Source organism: Fukomys damarensis, unplaced genomic scaffold (genome assembly GCF_012274545.1).
Source record: "Fukomys damarensis isolate Sample0158 unplaced genomic scaffold, DMR_v1.0_HiC HiC_scaffold_38, whole genome shotgun sequence".
NCBI classification, from domain to species: Eukaryota; Metazoa; Chordata; class Mammalia; order Rodentia; family Bathyergidae; genus Fukomys; species Fukomys damarensis.
In genome coordinates, this window is record NW_022900950.1 from 13,908,363 (window position 1) to 13,924,855 (window position 16,493).

The 16,493-nt window shown below is 36.8% G+C and overlaps 1 protein-coding gene and 1 long non-coding RNA gene across 2 annotated transcripts; one reads left to right on the plus strand and one right to left on the minus strand.

Moving 5' to 3' along the window:
• Window positions 1-4,595: 4,595 nt before the first annotated feature.
• LOC117284632 lies at window positions 4,596-6,515 on the minus strand. Its single transcript, XR_004515728.1, has 3 exons — window positions 6,450-6,515; window positions 5,350-5,487; window positions 4,596-4,631 (listed from the first exon to the last, which is right to left on the minus strand). It is a non-coding gene; the product is annotated as an uncharacterized LOC117284632 (long non-coding RNA).
• A 1,188-nt stretch (window positions 6,516-7,703) lies between these two features.
• On the plus strand, window positions 7,704-8,081 carry LOC104853315 (translationally-controlled tumor protein-like). Its single transcript, XM_033760044.1, has one exon. The coding sequence runs from the start codon at window positions 7,704-7,706 to the stop codon at window positions 8,079-8,081; it is 378 nt and encodes a 125-aa protein (XP_033615935.1).
• Window positions 8,082-16,493: the final 8,412 nt, after the last annotated feature.

Below are 16,493 nucleotides of genomic sequence, written 5' to 3' on the forward strand. Positions count from 1 at the left end.
TTGAGCCAAGTAGGAAAAAATGTTGTTACAACAAAATTGAAGTAAAGTTTTTGAGCCCCAATTCCCACAGTTCCAAAGTGTCCCGATCCCTCAGCATGTGCGAGTGACACAGATGCTAGGACAGCAACCGGGACCTGGTGATGTGGTGCATCGCAGAGGTCCCTGTTCATGGTGTTCTCCCTTGAGAATCCATGCTTTCACACATTTTTAGCATCGTCTTAAAATCTCCGTATGTAGCTCACCTCCTGAGCTTTTATATCTGTTATCCGCTGGCTTTAGAGTTACTTATATCCAGTGGGCTAATTTACAACTACGTTGGGGTTTTCAATAATGTGATTAAGTATGAAGATTTCATCCTAATTGCCATGTGTGTCTGTGGTGTTTATCCGCAGCACTCCTGCCTGTGACTGCCATGATACCAGTCATTTAAAAGTCTGAAAAATCCCACAAGGAAGTTTATCTATCATCTAAGTGTTCTCTTCTCTAACATGTTTTCTAAGAAGCTTGGAATATCAGAAAGAAAAACTAGGGTGAGCAGAGCCCAAATGTGGCAAATGCTTTGCTGATATAAAATGGGGGTAAGAGGAATTCCAAACACTTTGGTGGACAATTTCTATAACAGTTTATGAAACCAGGCATGGTGATCCACACCTATAATCCCGGCACTAGGGAGGTGGAGGAAGGAGGATTGCTGTGAGTTCGAGACCAGCCTGGGCTACATAGTGAATTCCAGTTCAGTAGCAACTACATAATGAGATCCTGTCTCAAAAAGACAAAACAAACAAGAGTTTATTATGTTACTCTTCATATTATGTTTAATGAGTGTAATTGGTGACATCTCTATGAATGAGTGACAAAGCTGTAAAATCAAAATTTAATATATTATATGTGTACACTACATGCAACAAATTTATTATTTTGCAGATAAAAGGCACACAAGTCTTGCTTTGAGATTTTAATATTCTGTTTTAATATTTGGAATAATTTTAGTTTGACACTAAAGTTGCAAATAGAGTAAGATAATTCCTTTATGGCCTTAACCAGTTTCTTCTCATATTAATACCTGACAAAATTATGATACATTTCTGAAGACTAAGGAATGAACATTAATACAACACTATTAACTACAGGCTTTCTTTAACATATCATCAGTTTTTCTACTACTGTATTTTTTTTAACTGTTTCAACGTCTCCAGGAAACTATGCATGACTTAATATAATTTTTTATTAAAACAAAATCTGGTCCTTCTCAATCCTTGAACTACATTGTGATAACTTATTTGAACAGCAGCAGATCACAAGCTCTCCAGTATGTTTGAGAGTCTTAGCCCAGCCACCTGAGAGAAAAGCTGCACAGAAAAATTGAAATAAAAGATTCCAAAAATCTCACAAAGACAGGCAAGGCATAGAAGCCATGCTATCCTGATATTTTTGTGTGAAAACATAGCTCACAGTATTATCCTTCTGGGACACTGCCAGCCAGGACCCCTGCTTCTCATATCACATAGGGTGCAGGTTCATAAAGTTTTCTTGTTGGGTCCATGCTATTTATTTACCTGACTTATGTGACGCCTGTGTAGCCCTGTACTCATTTATGTTATGCGTTGTTGACAGTGGTGGTTTTCTGAATCTATAATTCAGAACTTTTAAGAATGAACTCATTATTTCTGCATCAGTTGTTCTGCACTTCAAGCATATTTTAGCATTATCTCATGCGTTCCTAGGTCAAATAATTTAGAACCTGTGTGGGTAGAAGCCTGGCTTTTATAGCTTGAGTTTTTCTAAACTACAGCTAGGATTAAAACTGACTGCTTCAACTTGCTTTAACAAATACTTATAGAAAGGGTTAAGCTTGATGTTATTCTTCTATGGTTTATAGAATGCAACTGCAGAAAGTACAGAAATAACAAGTGTATAATCAGTGGATTTTCACAGGTGAACATACACTCAGGTAATCAACATCCACATAAAAAAATAACAAAAAATAGTCATTGTGATGGTTTAAAAATGAAGAGTGTCACCCAAAGGTCCACATGTTAAAGACTCTGCACCCAGGTCGGCACTACTGAGAAGTGATGGAGCTTTTGGGAAATGGACCCAAGGGTCACTGGGGCCACGCTCCTGAAGGGGATAATGGAAACCCAACTCTCAGTCTTTCTTTTCTTCCTAGCTCATAATATAACCCGTTCCCTCTGCCATACACGCTCACCATGATATGTTTCCCTTGCCAGATCCCCACAACAATAAAGATAGCTAATCGTAAACTGGAACTTCTAGAATCATGAGCCAAAATAAAATTTTTCTCATTTTATAGGTTAAATGCTTCAACTGTTTCATTATACCATCCAAAAACTAATGCAATTAGCATCCTAAAAATATCCATCTTACTCCTTCTGATTATTAATATCCTCAAGGATAACCATGATGCTGGCTTCTAAAATCTTAAACTAGCTGCACTTAACATTATTCAAATGTAATCAAACAGTATGTACAATTTTGCATCTGGCTTGGTTTCAGAATTATGTGTGAGAGATTCCTCTGTGTAGATGTGTGCAGTGACAGTTTGATCATTTTCATTATTGAATCGGAGTCCATTACAAAAACATACTACAATTTATTTATTAATACTCTAATGAATATTTAAGTTCCTTCTTGTTTTATATCTATTATTAATAATGCTGCTATGAACCATTATACATTTCTTTTGCTGAGTATACATTTCCATTGAATATATACCTCAAAGTGGAGTGTTGAGAAATAAATTATGCATATAATTCATCTTTAATAGATCTTACCAAACATTTTTAAAGTGATTATAACAACTGACCCTCTCACTAATAATGCATAAAGTTTCAGCTGTTCCACCTTTATTAACAGTTGATATTCTTTCAATTTCACTCATTCTAGTGGAGGCACAACAGTATTGTTTTTACAGAGCTTTTGCAAATGAGAAGGGGATCTAAATGAATTAAGACATGTTATGTACATTTACCTATTCACCACAATGAATGTAATCATTAGTACTGCAAACATGTACTCATAAAAATTTTTAAAAGCTTTCTATTGTTTTTCTACAGAAAAAGCACTATAATAAATTTACCCACCTGCAAATGGTAATATAAGGTAATACCTCTTAGTACGTAGCCCTGGGTGCAAGAGATCTTCATCTTTTTCTGTATGCAAAGTGATTCTCAACTCAGCATAAAATAAACAGTCATAACCCTACAGACACACACACACACACACACACACACACATCTTTCTTAATCACAGTTCTTCCCTATACCTTCATTCTACAATATCCTTTTGTAATTTTATTTTCTATAAATTCCTCTCACCTTAAAATTTCTTTATGTCCTATCATTATTTTCTAGCCCAATTCTTACTTCTTTTATTATATAAATATAAAAAGTCAAATTAGATGTATACAGTGAAATTAGATATTAGATATATAATTTTAGCTTTATTATTATGTGACACTTATTTAAAATAAAGTGTAATAAATATCAGGTATTGTGATGCTTTAGTAACAATAAACTATTAAAAGAACACTAATCCTGTGACAAAGAACAGAGCCAACATCGTACAATAGTGAAGATCAGACAGTTGAATTTAACACTAAATATTATCACATCAGAAAGATGGTAGCTGTATTCTTAACTTTTTAGGAACCCTCATGTTTTTCCTAGAGACCATACCATTTGGCTTTCCCACAAATAGGGTGTGATCTTTCCACATGGTTTCCAACACTTGTCTTTTCTTCTTTTGGTAATAGCTCTTCTCACATATGTGAAATGATATCTTGTTGTGGTTTTGATTTGAATTTTTCTTTATATGAAACATTCTCTGGGGGTAGATCACATATTAGGTCATAAAACTTCACAAATTCAAGAATGCAATCATATCAAGTATCTTCTCCAACCTCAATGGAATAAGACTAGAAACCAATAGCAGGGGGAAAAAAACTGGGAAATTCAAAATGTATAGAAATTATATCTCTCACCATGCACTAAACTAAAATCAAAATGGAATTAAAGATCTAAATATTAAAACAGAGACACTAAATTGGCTGGAAGAGAGGTTAGGTGGAACTCTTGAAGACAATGGTGTAGGAAAAGATTTTATGAACACAACCTCAGTTGCTTGTGCAATAGTACAAACAATAAAAAAAAAAAACTTCTGTACAGCAAGAGAAAGCACCCACAGTGTGAAGAGACAACCCACGACGTGGGAAAATTTTTTCACCAGCTCTTCTTCAGACAAAGGTCTACTATCTAGAACATATAAATAACTTTAACAAATCAGACCTCCCAAATTTAAAGCCCAATCCAAAAATGGGCATCTGAAAGGAACAGACATTTCTCAAAGAAGTAGAAATAGCAAATAAACATATGAAAACATGTTCAACATCACTTGTCATTTGAGAAATGCAAATGAAACAACACTGAGATTTCACCTCACCCCAGAAAGAATGGCTGCTATTATGAAATCAGTCAATGACAAATGCTGGCAGAGCTGTGGGTGGGAGGGCAGACTGGTGTAACCACTGTGGGAATCAGAATGGAAATACCTCAAAGTACTAGGATTGGAAGTTCCATTTGATCCAGATATCCATCTGCTGGGTATCTTCCCTAAAAAATTAAAAGAATCATACCACAGTGATATATGTGCACCCATGTTCATAGCAACACAGTTTGTAATAGCTAAAACTTGGAAGCAGCCCAATTGCCCATCAACAGGAGACTTAATAAAGAAGATTTTTTTTAATAAAATGGAATACTACTCAGCCATAAGGAATGAGAAATTAGTGACATTTATAGCTAAATGGATGCACATTGAGGCCATACTCTTAAATGAAATAAGTAGGACACATATGTGTAAATACTGAATAGTTTCTCTAGTGTGAGAAACTGAATGTGTAAATGAGGACTAATAACAGACAGTGGGAAATAGGAAGAAAAGGTGCAAAGGGAAAGCAGAAATAAGAGGGGTGGGGAAAGGAAAGATGGAAATGGAATTGATATGAGAAAAAGGAAAAATGGAAACAAATTCTTTGTAGATAGGGAGAAGTGGAGGGGTTGAATGGAAGGCAGGTTAGGGGAGAAAGTAAAAACCAAGGTGAATAATAGAAAGGCACAAATTTCCAGAAATGAAGTCATTACATTGTATGCCTTTAATATACCAATAAAATTCATTTTAAAAAGAAATTAAACAATATCCTTTTGAATAACTAATGGATAAAAGAATAAACCAAAGGGAAGGCAGAAAAATATTTTGAGAAAAAATTAAAAATTTATGGCTTACAGCAAAAGCAATACAAAGAAGAAGTTCATAGCAATAAATACCTACATTAGGAAGAAAGTTCATCCGAAGAAACTGAAGCTGGTAAATCACACGTTTGAGGTCAGTCTGGGTAAACTCATGAGATTCTGTCTCAAAATGAAAATGTTTGAAAAGCTGTAGGTCAGAGGTAGAGGTTGCTCATTCCTCGATTTAATCCCAAAAGAAAGAAAGAAAGAAAGAAAGAAAGAAAGAATCTCAAATAAATATCCGAACTTTAAACCTCGAGAAAATAGAATTAAAAAAAAAAACCCCAGTTAGCAAAATGAAAGAAAAAAATAAATATTGTAATGGAAATAAATTAAAGCAATAGAAAAATTAAAACTGAGTTGACTTTTTGAAGAAGTAAAATTAACAAATCTTTAGCTAAACTAAAAAAAAGGAGAGAAGATATGAATAAATATTGGAAAAGAAAGAAGAAACATTACAATTCATGCCACAGAAATAAATGAACATAAAAGATTACCATGAATAATTTTCCATAAAAAACTGAATAACCTAAAACAAACAGATACATTCCTAGAAGCAGACAACCTATTAAGATAAATCATGAAGAATCAGAAAGTCTGAACAGACCTATAAATAGTAAAGAGATTAAATCAGTAATTAAAACAGAAACAAGCAAAAAAAAATCCTTCCAACAAAGTCCAAGACCAGATGCCATTGCTCGCAAATTCAACAAAATATCACGAGTTAATGAGAATCTTCCTCAAGCAAATGCTTCCCAAAAATTGAAAGGAAAGGACACTCAAAATTCATTTTACAAGGACAGCATCACTATGATATCAAAATCAGGACAAAAGCACCACAAGAAAAGAAAACCAGAAATGCTAGTGAAGATATAAAAAAGTGCTCAACATCTTTAGCCATTATGAGAATGCAAATCAAAATTACATTGCAATTCTCTCTCTCCCCCACTCTCTCATTCCCCTCCCTCCCTTCCTCCTCTCCTTCTCCTCCTCCCTATCTCTATTTCTCTTTAATTCATGCACATATTTAAATATCTTGTCTAAAGGTTTAAAGTGATTATTCATTTAATATTCTAATGAGAATGGAAAAGTTTCCTCTTATCTAATGGAGCAAAGCAATTTAGTGAAGGAAATACCCACCAATGGCCTTCAGGATATCCTATGCTGGGATCACAGGAAGATGGGGTTCACAGTTAAAATAAACTATACCTGAAATTTAAAACAATAGGAAAATACAAGTGAAATCCTATCTGAAAACAGTCTGCTCCAACATTTTACAAAAGTAAACTAAATTTTAACAAATAAACAGCTGTCCCCAAATGACTAGTTTGCTAAGTGCAGGAATCATTACATATATTAGTTTCACAATAACAGACACCCAGCAGGCCTAACTATGAGCAGTATTTTGGAATTTATCATTTGTTTTACAACTGTCTTTGCTTTCAATACTTCAGGAGAATTTGAACATGCAGAACAAAGGTAGCATCAACTACCAAAAGATCTAAGCCAGCACCACCTAAACAAACACAAAAGATGAAATTTTTTAGAGGTCCAATGTTGGTGGGAAAATGAAATCTATAAGCTAAATTGAAATTTTAAAAAACTGAAAGAAAACCTATGCACCTTGTTGATTTGCCCATGCTGTAGCACATGGCCAATGCTGTGTAATCTTGGACGAAGACTTGGACCCAGTGGCTCTGCACATTCATGTCAGACTCACTCTTCATAATCAGAAACTGAAAGGAGGGAAAGACTTTACTATGCCACTTCTCTCTCCATCCTACAAGCAAAGAATTTTCAGTGCTGGCGAAGACAGTCTATGAAATCTTGGGGAAATTTGTGTCCATAAATTAAAGTTTCTTCATGAGAATTAAATAGGGTGATGAAAATATGTGGAAGGTACTACATAAATTATAAAGCAGCAGATGTGTGTAAGCTATAACAAATAGTAATTATAATCATTTTACAGAACAAAGACTATTTGGAAAGTCATAATTAAGATTTTAATATGCCTAATAGGACTAGGCACACAGTTCATTTCCAATAAATGGTAGCTGTTTTACCATTATTTTTAAAACACAATTATAGAAGTCACAGCCCACGTTCACCAAGCAAACAACATTTTGTGATATTTGATGTAATTAAATGTTAGAAATTCAAATAATAATCAGAATCTTAAATTTCCTAATTATTTTCCATGAGATGACCTAGTCTTGGGTACCAGTGGGGTTATGCACTAATGCAATTACAAAGATACGACAAGTCCTTTGCTTACCACTCCTCCCCCCAAGCGCCACTTGGTCTTTAGCCACCGTCGTGATTATCTGCACAGACCTCACCAGCCACGATGAGATGTTCGTCGACATTTACAAGATCTCTTAGATCGAGGACAGGATGTGCCTGGAGGTGGACGGCAATATGGTCAGTAGAACAGAGGGTGACATTAATGACTCGCTCATTGGTGAAAATGCCTCTGCTGAAGGCCCCAGGGGCGAAGGTACTGAAAGCACAGTAGTCAGTAGTATTGATGGTGTCGTGAATCATCACTTGCGGAAACCAGCTTCACAAGAGGCCTACAAGAAGTACATCAAAGATTATATGAAATCAGTCAAAGGCAAACTTGAAGAACAAAGATCAAAACCTTTTACGACAGGGGATGCAGTACAAATCAAGCACATACTTGCCAATTTCAAAAACTATCAGTTCTTGATTTGTGCAAACATGAATCCAGATGGTATAGTTGCTCTCCTGGACTATGTGGGGATGGTATGACACCATTTATGATTTTCTTTAAGGATGGTTTAGAAATGGAAAAATGTTGATGGATTTGGCTATTACCTTGGATCTATCACCTATCATAACTGGCTGCTGCTTGTCATCCACACACTGGAATTTTAGACAAATGAGACTGATGTCTTCTTGAACTATTCATTTATTTTGATGGTGATTTACTTGGAGTGGAGGCATCATTTTTTAGGGAAAAAAAATGTCATTAGGTTGTCTAAAAATAGAGGGCGTTTAAACTCATTAGAGAGAATGTCTCTTAGTTTAATACACGTATAAACTAAATCCATCATAGTGTTCATGGAGAAGATAGAGGCTGGTCACTGACCACTTCTAGAAAGCATAAGACTGCCTTCAGATAACTTCTGCAGTGGAAACTACTGGAACTGGAATATAAGACACAAATCAAAGTTTTACTTCTGAGTTGCAGTGAAGGGGAAGAGGCCACACTACTAGCAGTGCCAACAGTTGAAATGGAGCTTTATATATTTCATCACCTACAGTGGAAGCAGTTAACCCTGGAAGATATTACCAAAAGAATAAAACACTAACACAGTTGGAGGCAGAGAGAGAGAGAGAGAGAAAGTCACAATAAGTAACCACATAGCATCTAGCATTTCCCCACTCTCCCTTCCAAGTTACTCATTCCCACAACTCACTGTTTTAAAAATCCTATTTCAAGTGAAAGATTATGGTCTAATTATCATAATTCTATGCCCATTAACTATACTAGACCCTCTGAGGCTGAGAATCCCAGACACCCAACAGTCAAAATATTATAAATATATTTTTGTCTGCTAAAGTTCTAGGAATACTGCCCTTTGTCAAGCATTCAAGTTCCCTCATAGAACTGAAATAAAATCAGTGTAAACACAGATCTTAGAATTGACCTTTATTTGTCTTTTTAAAACAAGTACTGCATCCCAGATTTGGGAAGCACACCAGTCTGCACTGTGTGAAACTTCTAGAACTCCCCATTTGTATGCAGGTATAAACCCTGAGAAATCTTTTCCTCCTCACTAGGCCAAGAGGGATTCACGTGTAAAGGAAATTGGAGAACGTTTCCTTTAAAGAACATTCTTGTTGGTGCTGCCTGAGTTTTTGGTTTGTTTTTGTAATTATGCTACTTTCCATGGAAAAAGACGATTCATTTGGCTTACCTTCAAAGGAAGGTGCTTTGAACTGGTCCTTAGAAATGTCAGTCATTTGTACCAGAACTAAAACCATGGCCTCCTAGATTCCCCAGTGCCCACCAGGGCGACCATCCCATACTCCCACTCTTTCTTGGATTGTCCTTTGTCTCTCATGAGTCAATTATTCCCTGAAATTCCACGTACTCCAAAATTGTTTTTCTTTATCTCATCAGTCCCTAAACTCTTTTCCTCATCCTGTGCTTCCCTAAACAACTCATTTCTTCCATCAGCAATTTCTTCCTAGGAGTAAACTGACTAGTTAAACTGAATGATCTAAAGTCTGACTTTTTTTTTTCCTCATTGAGTTTATTGGTACATTTTAGGTATACAATACAGTTACATTCATCATTGGGATCTTGTACCTCTACATGACAGTCTTGGTTCTCATTTATTCCCCTTGTCCCCACCCTCCCTTCACCCGCTCCTCCCTCCTCCTTTACAAACACTTCATTTCCATTTTTTCATTTTCTCATATTTTTTCTTTTCCCTTATTAGCTTTCCCCTACCCTTCCCACTTTCCCTATACCTTTAGCCCTTGTCTTCCTATTTCACATTGTCAATTATACCATTAGGATCTTATGTACCATTATAGTTTATTCACAGCAGAGAAACTATTTGGTATTTACACATGTGTGACATTTATTTTACTTAGGAGTATATCCTCAATATGTATCCATTTTCCTATGCTGACTTTTTAAATAGACTATTTGTTGATGCAAATGACACTCTCACTAGTAGAGCTTCTATGGAATTTTGATTGATGAACCCTGAAACCATTCCCTGTGCATTCTACTCCTAGTCTGATCATTCCCCTATCACCAGCAAATTCCTTCCCAACTGAGTTCAATAGCAAATGTTTAGAAAAAGGTTAATATTCAGAATGATTCTATGGGTATTGTACTTGGTGTCGTTATTTAACCTATCAGGGTATTTCTTATCATCCTTACCACCCAACTACGATGCACAGCCCTCCAGCATCAGAGTCTGCTGGGATCTTGTTAAATAAATGAGTAGACTTCCTGGGAACCACCCCACATCCCCTAAACTTTCAAGAATATTCAGCTGCAATAAAGTTGGAGAAGCTGCTGTAATGTACAGAGCTGAACATCACTAGCAAGTTTTGAACACATATCGTGTAGTTGCCCTGAATGTGGAAGCTGTTATCCTGCTCTTGCTATTAGCAGGAGTCATGGGGATATCTTCAGAGCACTTTTGTTCCTATCTGGTCCATATGAAGTAATAGGAGAAGAATGTGCTGGCAGCAGAAACAGCCGAGCCTGGGGGCAAGCTTTGGTCCGTTACCCTCATCTGTTCTCAGCTGCTTTCAAACTTCAAAAATGAACTTTCCAGTTTCAACATTCACCCCATGTTATAGTCGTTACAGCAGAATGATATCTGGGCTTCGTGTGGGCTCTGTATTGACACCTTGACTGTGCATTGTGTCACAAAGGCAAGGTACATTCATTATAATTGCTCCACATGACAAAAAATATCTATATGCTATTCTTTGCTGGAAATTTATATTGCAAAGATACATAGAGAAAAAATTGTTATCCCTAGCAACTATCAGACACTTTTGTCACATCCATTTTATTCTTTGGCAAGTAAAAAAGTTGGGATGAGAGTTATAGAGTAAGTGTATTGATGGTGTATATAAATCCGTCATATCATTTTGACTAAAATGATTACTATACGGGGTACCCAAATAAGGAATAAAACTAAGCCTTCTGTTTGATTCACATGATCACAAGATGCACTACCTTAATTGAAAGTGACTAAGTAGGTCTATGAACACAAGTGCAATTCCATTACTGGCTCATATTTGGGAATAAAGAAAGAAAATTTCAATAATCCCAAACTCAAAATCTACGAGAAAAATTGCACATGCTCTCCCTTACCTTGCTATAAATAGAGAATAGTATGTAGTGCATATCTATGCAGAAGTTTTCAAGGAAAAGAAAAGGGACCCTTTCGGAGAATATATAAGAGAGGTCAGAAGATGATTTAAAATTATAACAGAACATATTCTTTCCCAGCAGAAACAGTCATTTTTAATGCATCATTTTAAAATAATTTGTCAGCATCTCAGGCAAACTTCCTCCTGTACTCATCACACCCCCGTCAGGAGACATAAAAATACATACAGACAAAAACAGATAAGAGTTGGAGATCTATAAAGGAATACTCCAACTCCCCACACAGTACTTGTAAGTACAGTTGAAAAGATTTAGTTGTAGTTGCATTATTTGTTAATGACATCAAAAAATGTCGATCTCAGGCAACATTTATCATCAGTATTTTCCTTAACTGCAATATCTTTTCTATTTTAATTTACATCTTGGTTCTACCTGGGTTTTGTTTGTTTGTCTCTTTGTTGGTTTGGTTTAGCTATCTCAGAAATATGCTGTGTTAAAATACCACAGAAGATATTAAACTTAATAGAAAGTATCATCAAATCCTGATCATTTTTACTACTAAGCTTTCTGATCCAATACTCAAAGGAACTGTAGGTTAGACCATATTTAATCTAACCACTTCTTCTAATCAGAAAATGATTTAAAGTTATCCTCTAATTATAGTGGGGAACAAATACAAGTAAAGTGCTGAATTAATTTCATTTGGCACTGATTTTTCAAAATAAGAGATGGTCATAACCATTCTCTCTTCAGAGTAGGTGTATGTAAGTTGTTCCCTAGTGGGTGACTGCCTATGCCATTGCTAAATCAAGAAGACACAGCCCACGAGTCTCCCGTTGGCAGCAAGCACCCACATGCAGTCAGAAATACATAAAAGGAAAAAGTGAAAACATCCTGTTTTGCCAAAGTTTGTCTCAGTATCTCCTCTACCCAGGCAGTACTGTGTCTTCTGCCTGCCTGCTTGACTAGTTCAAGACTGACGGATTCCTGCTATAGAGTTGCGTGCTCTTGGGACCCCACTTCTTCTCCTTCTAATCTATGACATCCAGGCCTACCTTTTCCCGTGCTTCAATCTCCTTCCCTTGGTCTATCTAGAAGCAGCACACTCTCCAAGCCCTTCCTGTGAATTCATACTCTGATCCTTGTTCTGCAGCTGCCCCCGAGTAATAACATAGCATTCACTTGCACCCGGGAAGGACAGCACTCACTACACAAAAGACATCAGACACTTTGCGGAATCAATTACGCATAAATTCTGTGAAGAGTTGCTCTAAATACATGCTCCAATGTTAATGAAAATGGGATGTCTCTGCTGAAGTTTCTCCAAATAATTTGCGGTAAAAAGCCTTAAAAGCAGGAAGCAAAGAGTTTCCCTTACATTAGTCACATCTCTTTGGCTACGGAGGGATTGAGGCTCAGCCATGAAGCACAACACCAGGGTAGTGAATGTTCTTTCCTTTCAACTCCATGTAAGTGACCACCAATGACCGCTGTGACGCCTGCAGAAGGTTAACCCTGTTACCAGCTGAGTCTGGCACAAAGCCCAGTGTCTGCTCTGCTTGCAAACACCTCCTATAACCACCTTACAGGAGCAGTTCTGTTCTCAGGCCGCCTTAGCACGGCTGCGACCAGCTGCATCCAGCCTCCAGCCCAGCCACGGATTACATGCCAGATGATTCTTGTCCCCTGAAAATGCTGCAAACAACGAGGCTGAGAAATTGGATCTACCAAGAAAGACCAAAGGGAAGCTATGACATCTGAGGAACAGGCAGACTTTTCTGCATGCATTTGCTAAAGCAAGTATACGAGTAGGAAATTGATCTTCTGGATTCTCAGACACACATTTATATTCTGGTTCCTTTGTTTTTAATTGGGTTTCTCTCTGGTGAGGGAAAGTTTAGGAGAAGGAAAAACTCTCTCATACTTTACCCAATACGTTTTCTTTTCTTCTCTGTCAAAGGCTGTAAAAACAAATTTGGATACTCCGCTGGAATGCTGTCCCAGCTCTGAATTTGGAAATTGATATGACCATGGTTGTAAGGGACAAGGAACAGAGATCCCACGTGGTATCTGAGTAATGCTTTTTAAAACTCAGGAAACTGAACAACATCTGAGAACTAACTTTGTCTAGCTGAATATTTTTGTATATAAGAATAGACAATTAAAATTCAAACTGTTGATCTTAGACAGATAATTTAAACTCTACACAGTAGCTGGATGTCTTCAAGGTAAACGTAACTTATGAGCAACTTAAGAACAAGATGTTTTTTTGGCAGCCATCTCGGATGGCCTTCAGTAAGTCTCTGTCATCCTTTCCTCCTGCTCTGTGTCTTCCCACACTCAGTGAGTGGAACATTCAGATCACTTTTAAAGTGTGTGAGGGAAGAGACAGAGAAAAAAATAATTGAAGAATGGGGTAACTCTCTAGTAGTAGTAAATATTTAACTTGAAAAATGCCTAGAAATAAATTTTGTCTCAATAGATATACACAAGCCTGTGGCACTCCTTCTTTGCCCACATTTAGGATCTAAAAATAATATAATAATCCCCACATTCTTCTGAAAGATTGGCCAAACCTCCGTTTTGACTCACTACTTTCCAATGTACCTAACGGTTCTGAAGTGTTCCTTTTCTAAGAGCTAAGTGAACTCCTGCCCTTAGCACTCCACTTGCGAATCATTTAGAAATGATTCAGTGCCATGTTTGAAAACGTAAGAAGCTTTTATGACCAAGGGTCAAAAATCAGAGCATGGCAAAACAGTTTACTTCATGATAGTTCTGAAAATTCTTTTCCCACTTGACAAATTTGGCTCCTTGACAGAGACAGGATCAAGGAGCTTCTGGAAAGAGAGAGCCTTGGGTTTGCCAAAAGTCTCCCCTACTGGACTGATGGCACCTTTTAAACTGCAGAGAGGAAGAGCCCCGGGAGTTCATAAGCAGGCATCCTGGTCTCAACTGCTTCTCGACTTGAAAAACAGTCAGGCCATGGCTCAGAATTCCAGATGTCTGAAGGAACCTGAGTTGTTTTGTAACTTTAAATTCAGCTTTCTGAGGGAAAATGGTCACAAGGAGATAATGCTGCTGTATCTGAAATTTTAGAGAGCCCCAGAGCAAGTTGCAAATCCATTTTTCACTCCTTTTTTTTTTTCTTAATACCATTATTCTTCACCAAGACAGTGAGTCTTGGGGCATTAAAAGGTGTTTTTGAGGCTCTGAAACAACTTGGGAAGAGTAGCTTTAACTGAAGACATTCTCATACTTGATTTTAAATTATAGTCTTATGAGATTTGAGACAGAAAAAGAGACAGTCGTCTGTGGCAGAGACCTCAGTAGCTGTCCCTAACTATTCTTTAATTTTGTTTTTATAGTGATAGAATCCCTGAGCCTTCTGGCATTTGGCCATGTGAGATAGTTTTATTTCCTGGCTTTTGCAATTAGCTTTTAGCAATTTGTCTAATTTCTAGATGTAAATCAAAGTGATATGTATGACCTATGACAAATGCCAAGATGTAAAAAGGCATGGGCCTCATCTCCTTCGGTCCTTTTCTCCTTCCTGAAAACTGGCATGATATCTAAAACTAAAGCAACCTTCTCAGACCGAGAAGTTGCCTTTAAAAATGGAGAGTATGTATGATAAAACACCAAGCCAGGATGCATCTATGACCCTAACAGGTTTAGGGTGGCAAAGCCCTAGTACTAGCATAACTCCTATATCTTTCCTTTAGACAAAAATGGAAAGAAAAATCAACTACCTCATTTTGAGTTTTAGTGTTACTTGCAACCAGATCTTTTTCTACTATATCCTCCAACACATTTTATAGGGCCTTTGCTTGAAATGTTTCCAGATGCAGTTTGTTTTTGTTTGTTTGTTTGCTCAAATGTCTCCATAGCTTTCAAAAATTCTACATCTGTCATTGATATAAAAGCTTCCTGCTTATTTATTTTCCAGGAAAAAGAAAGTGAAGAGCTTTTCCCCTCTCTTGTTTATTCTCCTACCATTTCCCATGTTACTTCTCTCACTCAGTCCATATCCCTGGAGATTTGGGCCATCTGTAGGATGAATTTTTTAGCAAACATGGATAGTATGTACAAAAATGAAGTGTGCCTAGAGTTTAGGAAATCTTTGAAAACATTTTCTTTTTGAGAACAGCCCTCACAGAACATGCAAGGCCTCTGATCAATTAAGAGCTCAGCAGAAATACCTTCTGGGATCCAACTTTCACTCTCCAAGGAACTTCCAACCCCCAAACTCACTAGGAACTTAGTGAGAAAAAAAATCAAAACTGCATTAAATGTGTTCACCAGTGTGAAGAGAAAGCCAGTGAAAACGTATTCATGGTGAAATAAATTTCCTTGTTTATGGTTCACACAACACACACATACACACACAGATACCACTACATGCTAAACTATGTCTTGAGAGGTCTGGACTAGTGTCTCTGGACATGCATTTAATAGCTATTTGTACAACTAATCAGTGCAAAGCTTTCCTGGGGTTTTATTCATCTGTTGATCAGGGTACTGAGAAAGACTCTGAGGAAAGACATCAGGTACATTTACTAGAGGACATTTAATAAAGTCTAAGGTCTCCAAATTCTCCAGCTAAGGGGATTCTCACACACAAACAGCTCCTTTCCTCTAGAATCACATATGCAGTCTACCAAAACCCTCCTTGGTGTGAAGCATTCACTCTCAGCCTTCCATATGTGCATCAGTGCACAATAGAACTATTATCTGACGATAGAACAGTTGGAAAGAGTTTGTTTTCAAGGTGAATAGCCTTAATTGAGGAAGTTAGTTTGTAATTGCTAAAACTTGGAAACAGCCCATTGGCCCATCAGTTGGAAACTGGATAAAGAAGATGTATTTTTTCTATAAAATGGAATATTATTCAGCCATAAAGAATGAGAAATTAGATTCATTCATAGGAAAATAGATACATATTGAGGATATACTCCTAAGTGAAATAAATAAGTCACACATGTGTAAATACCAAATAGTTTCTCTGGTGTGAATAAACTGCAATAGTATATAAGATCCTAATGATATAATGGACAATGTGAAATAGGAAGAAAAGGGCTAAAGGTGTAGGGAAAGTGGGAAGGGTAGGGGAAAGCTAATAAGGGAAAAGAAAAAAATATGAGAAAATGAAAAAATGGAAATGAAGTGTTTGTAAAGGGGGAGGAAGGAGGGGTGAAGGGAGGGCAGGGACAAGGGGAAAAAATGAGAACCAAGACCTGTCATGTAAAGGTACAAGATCCCAATGATGAATGTAACTGTACTGCATACCT

Excerpts from the sequence above, each read along its gene's own strand:
- LOC104853315 (XM_033760044.1), top strand. The coding sequence starts at position 7,704 with ATGTGCCTGGAGGTGGACGGCAATATGGTCAGTAGAACAGAGGGTGAC.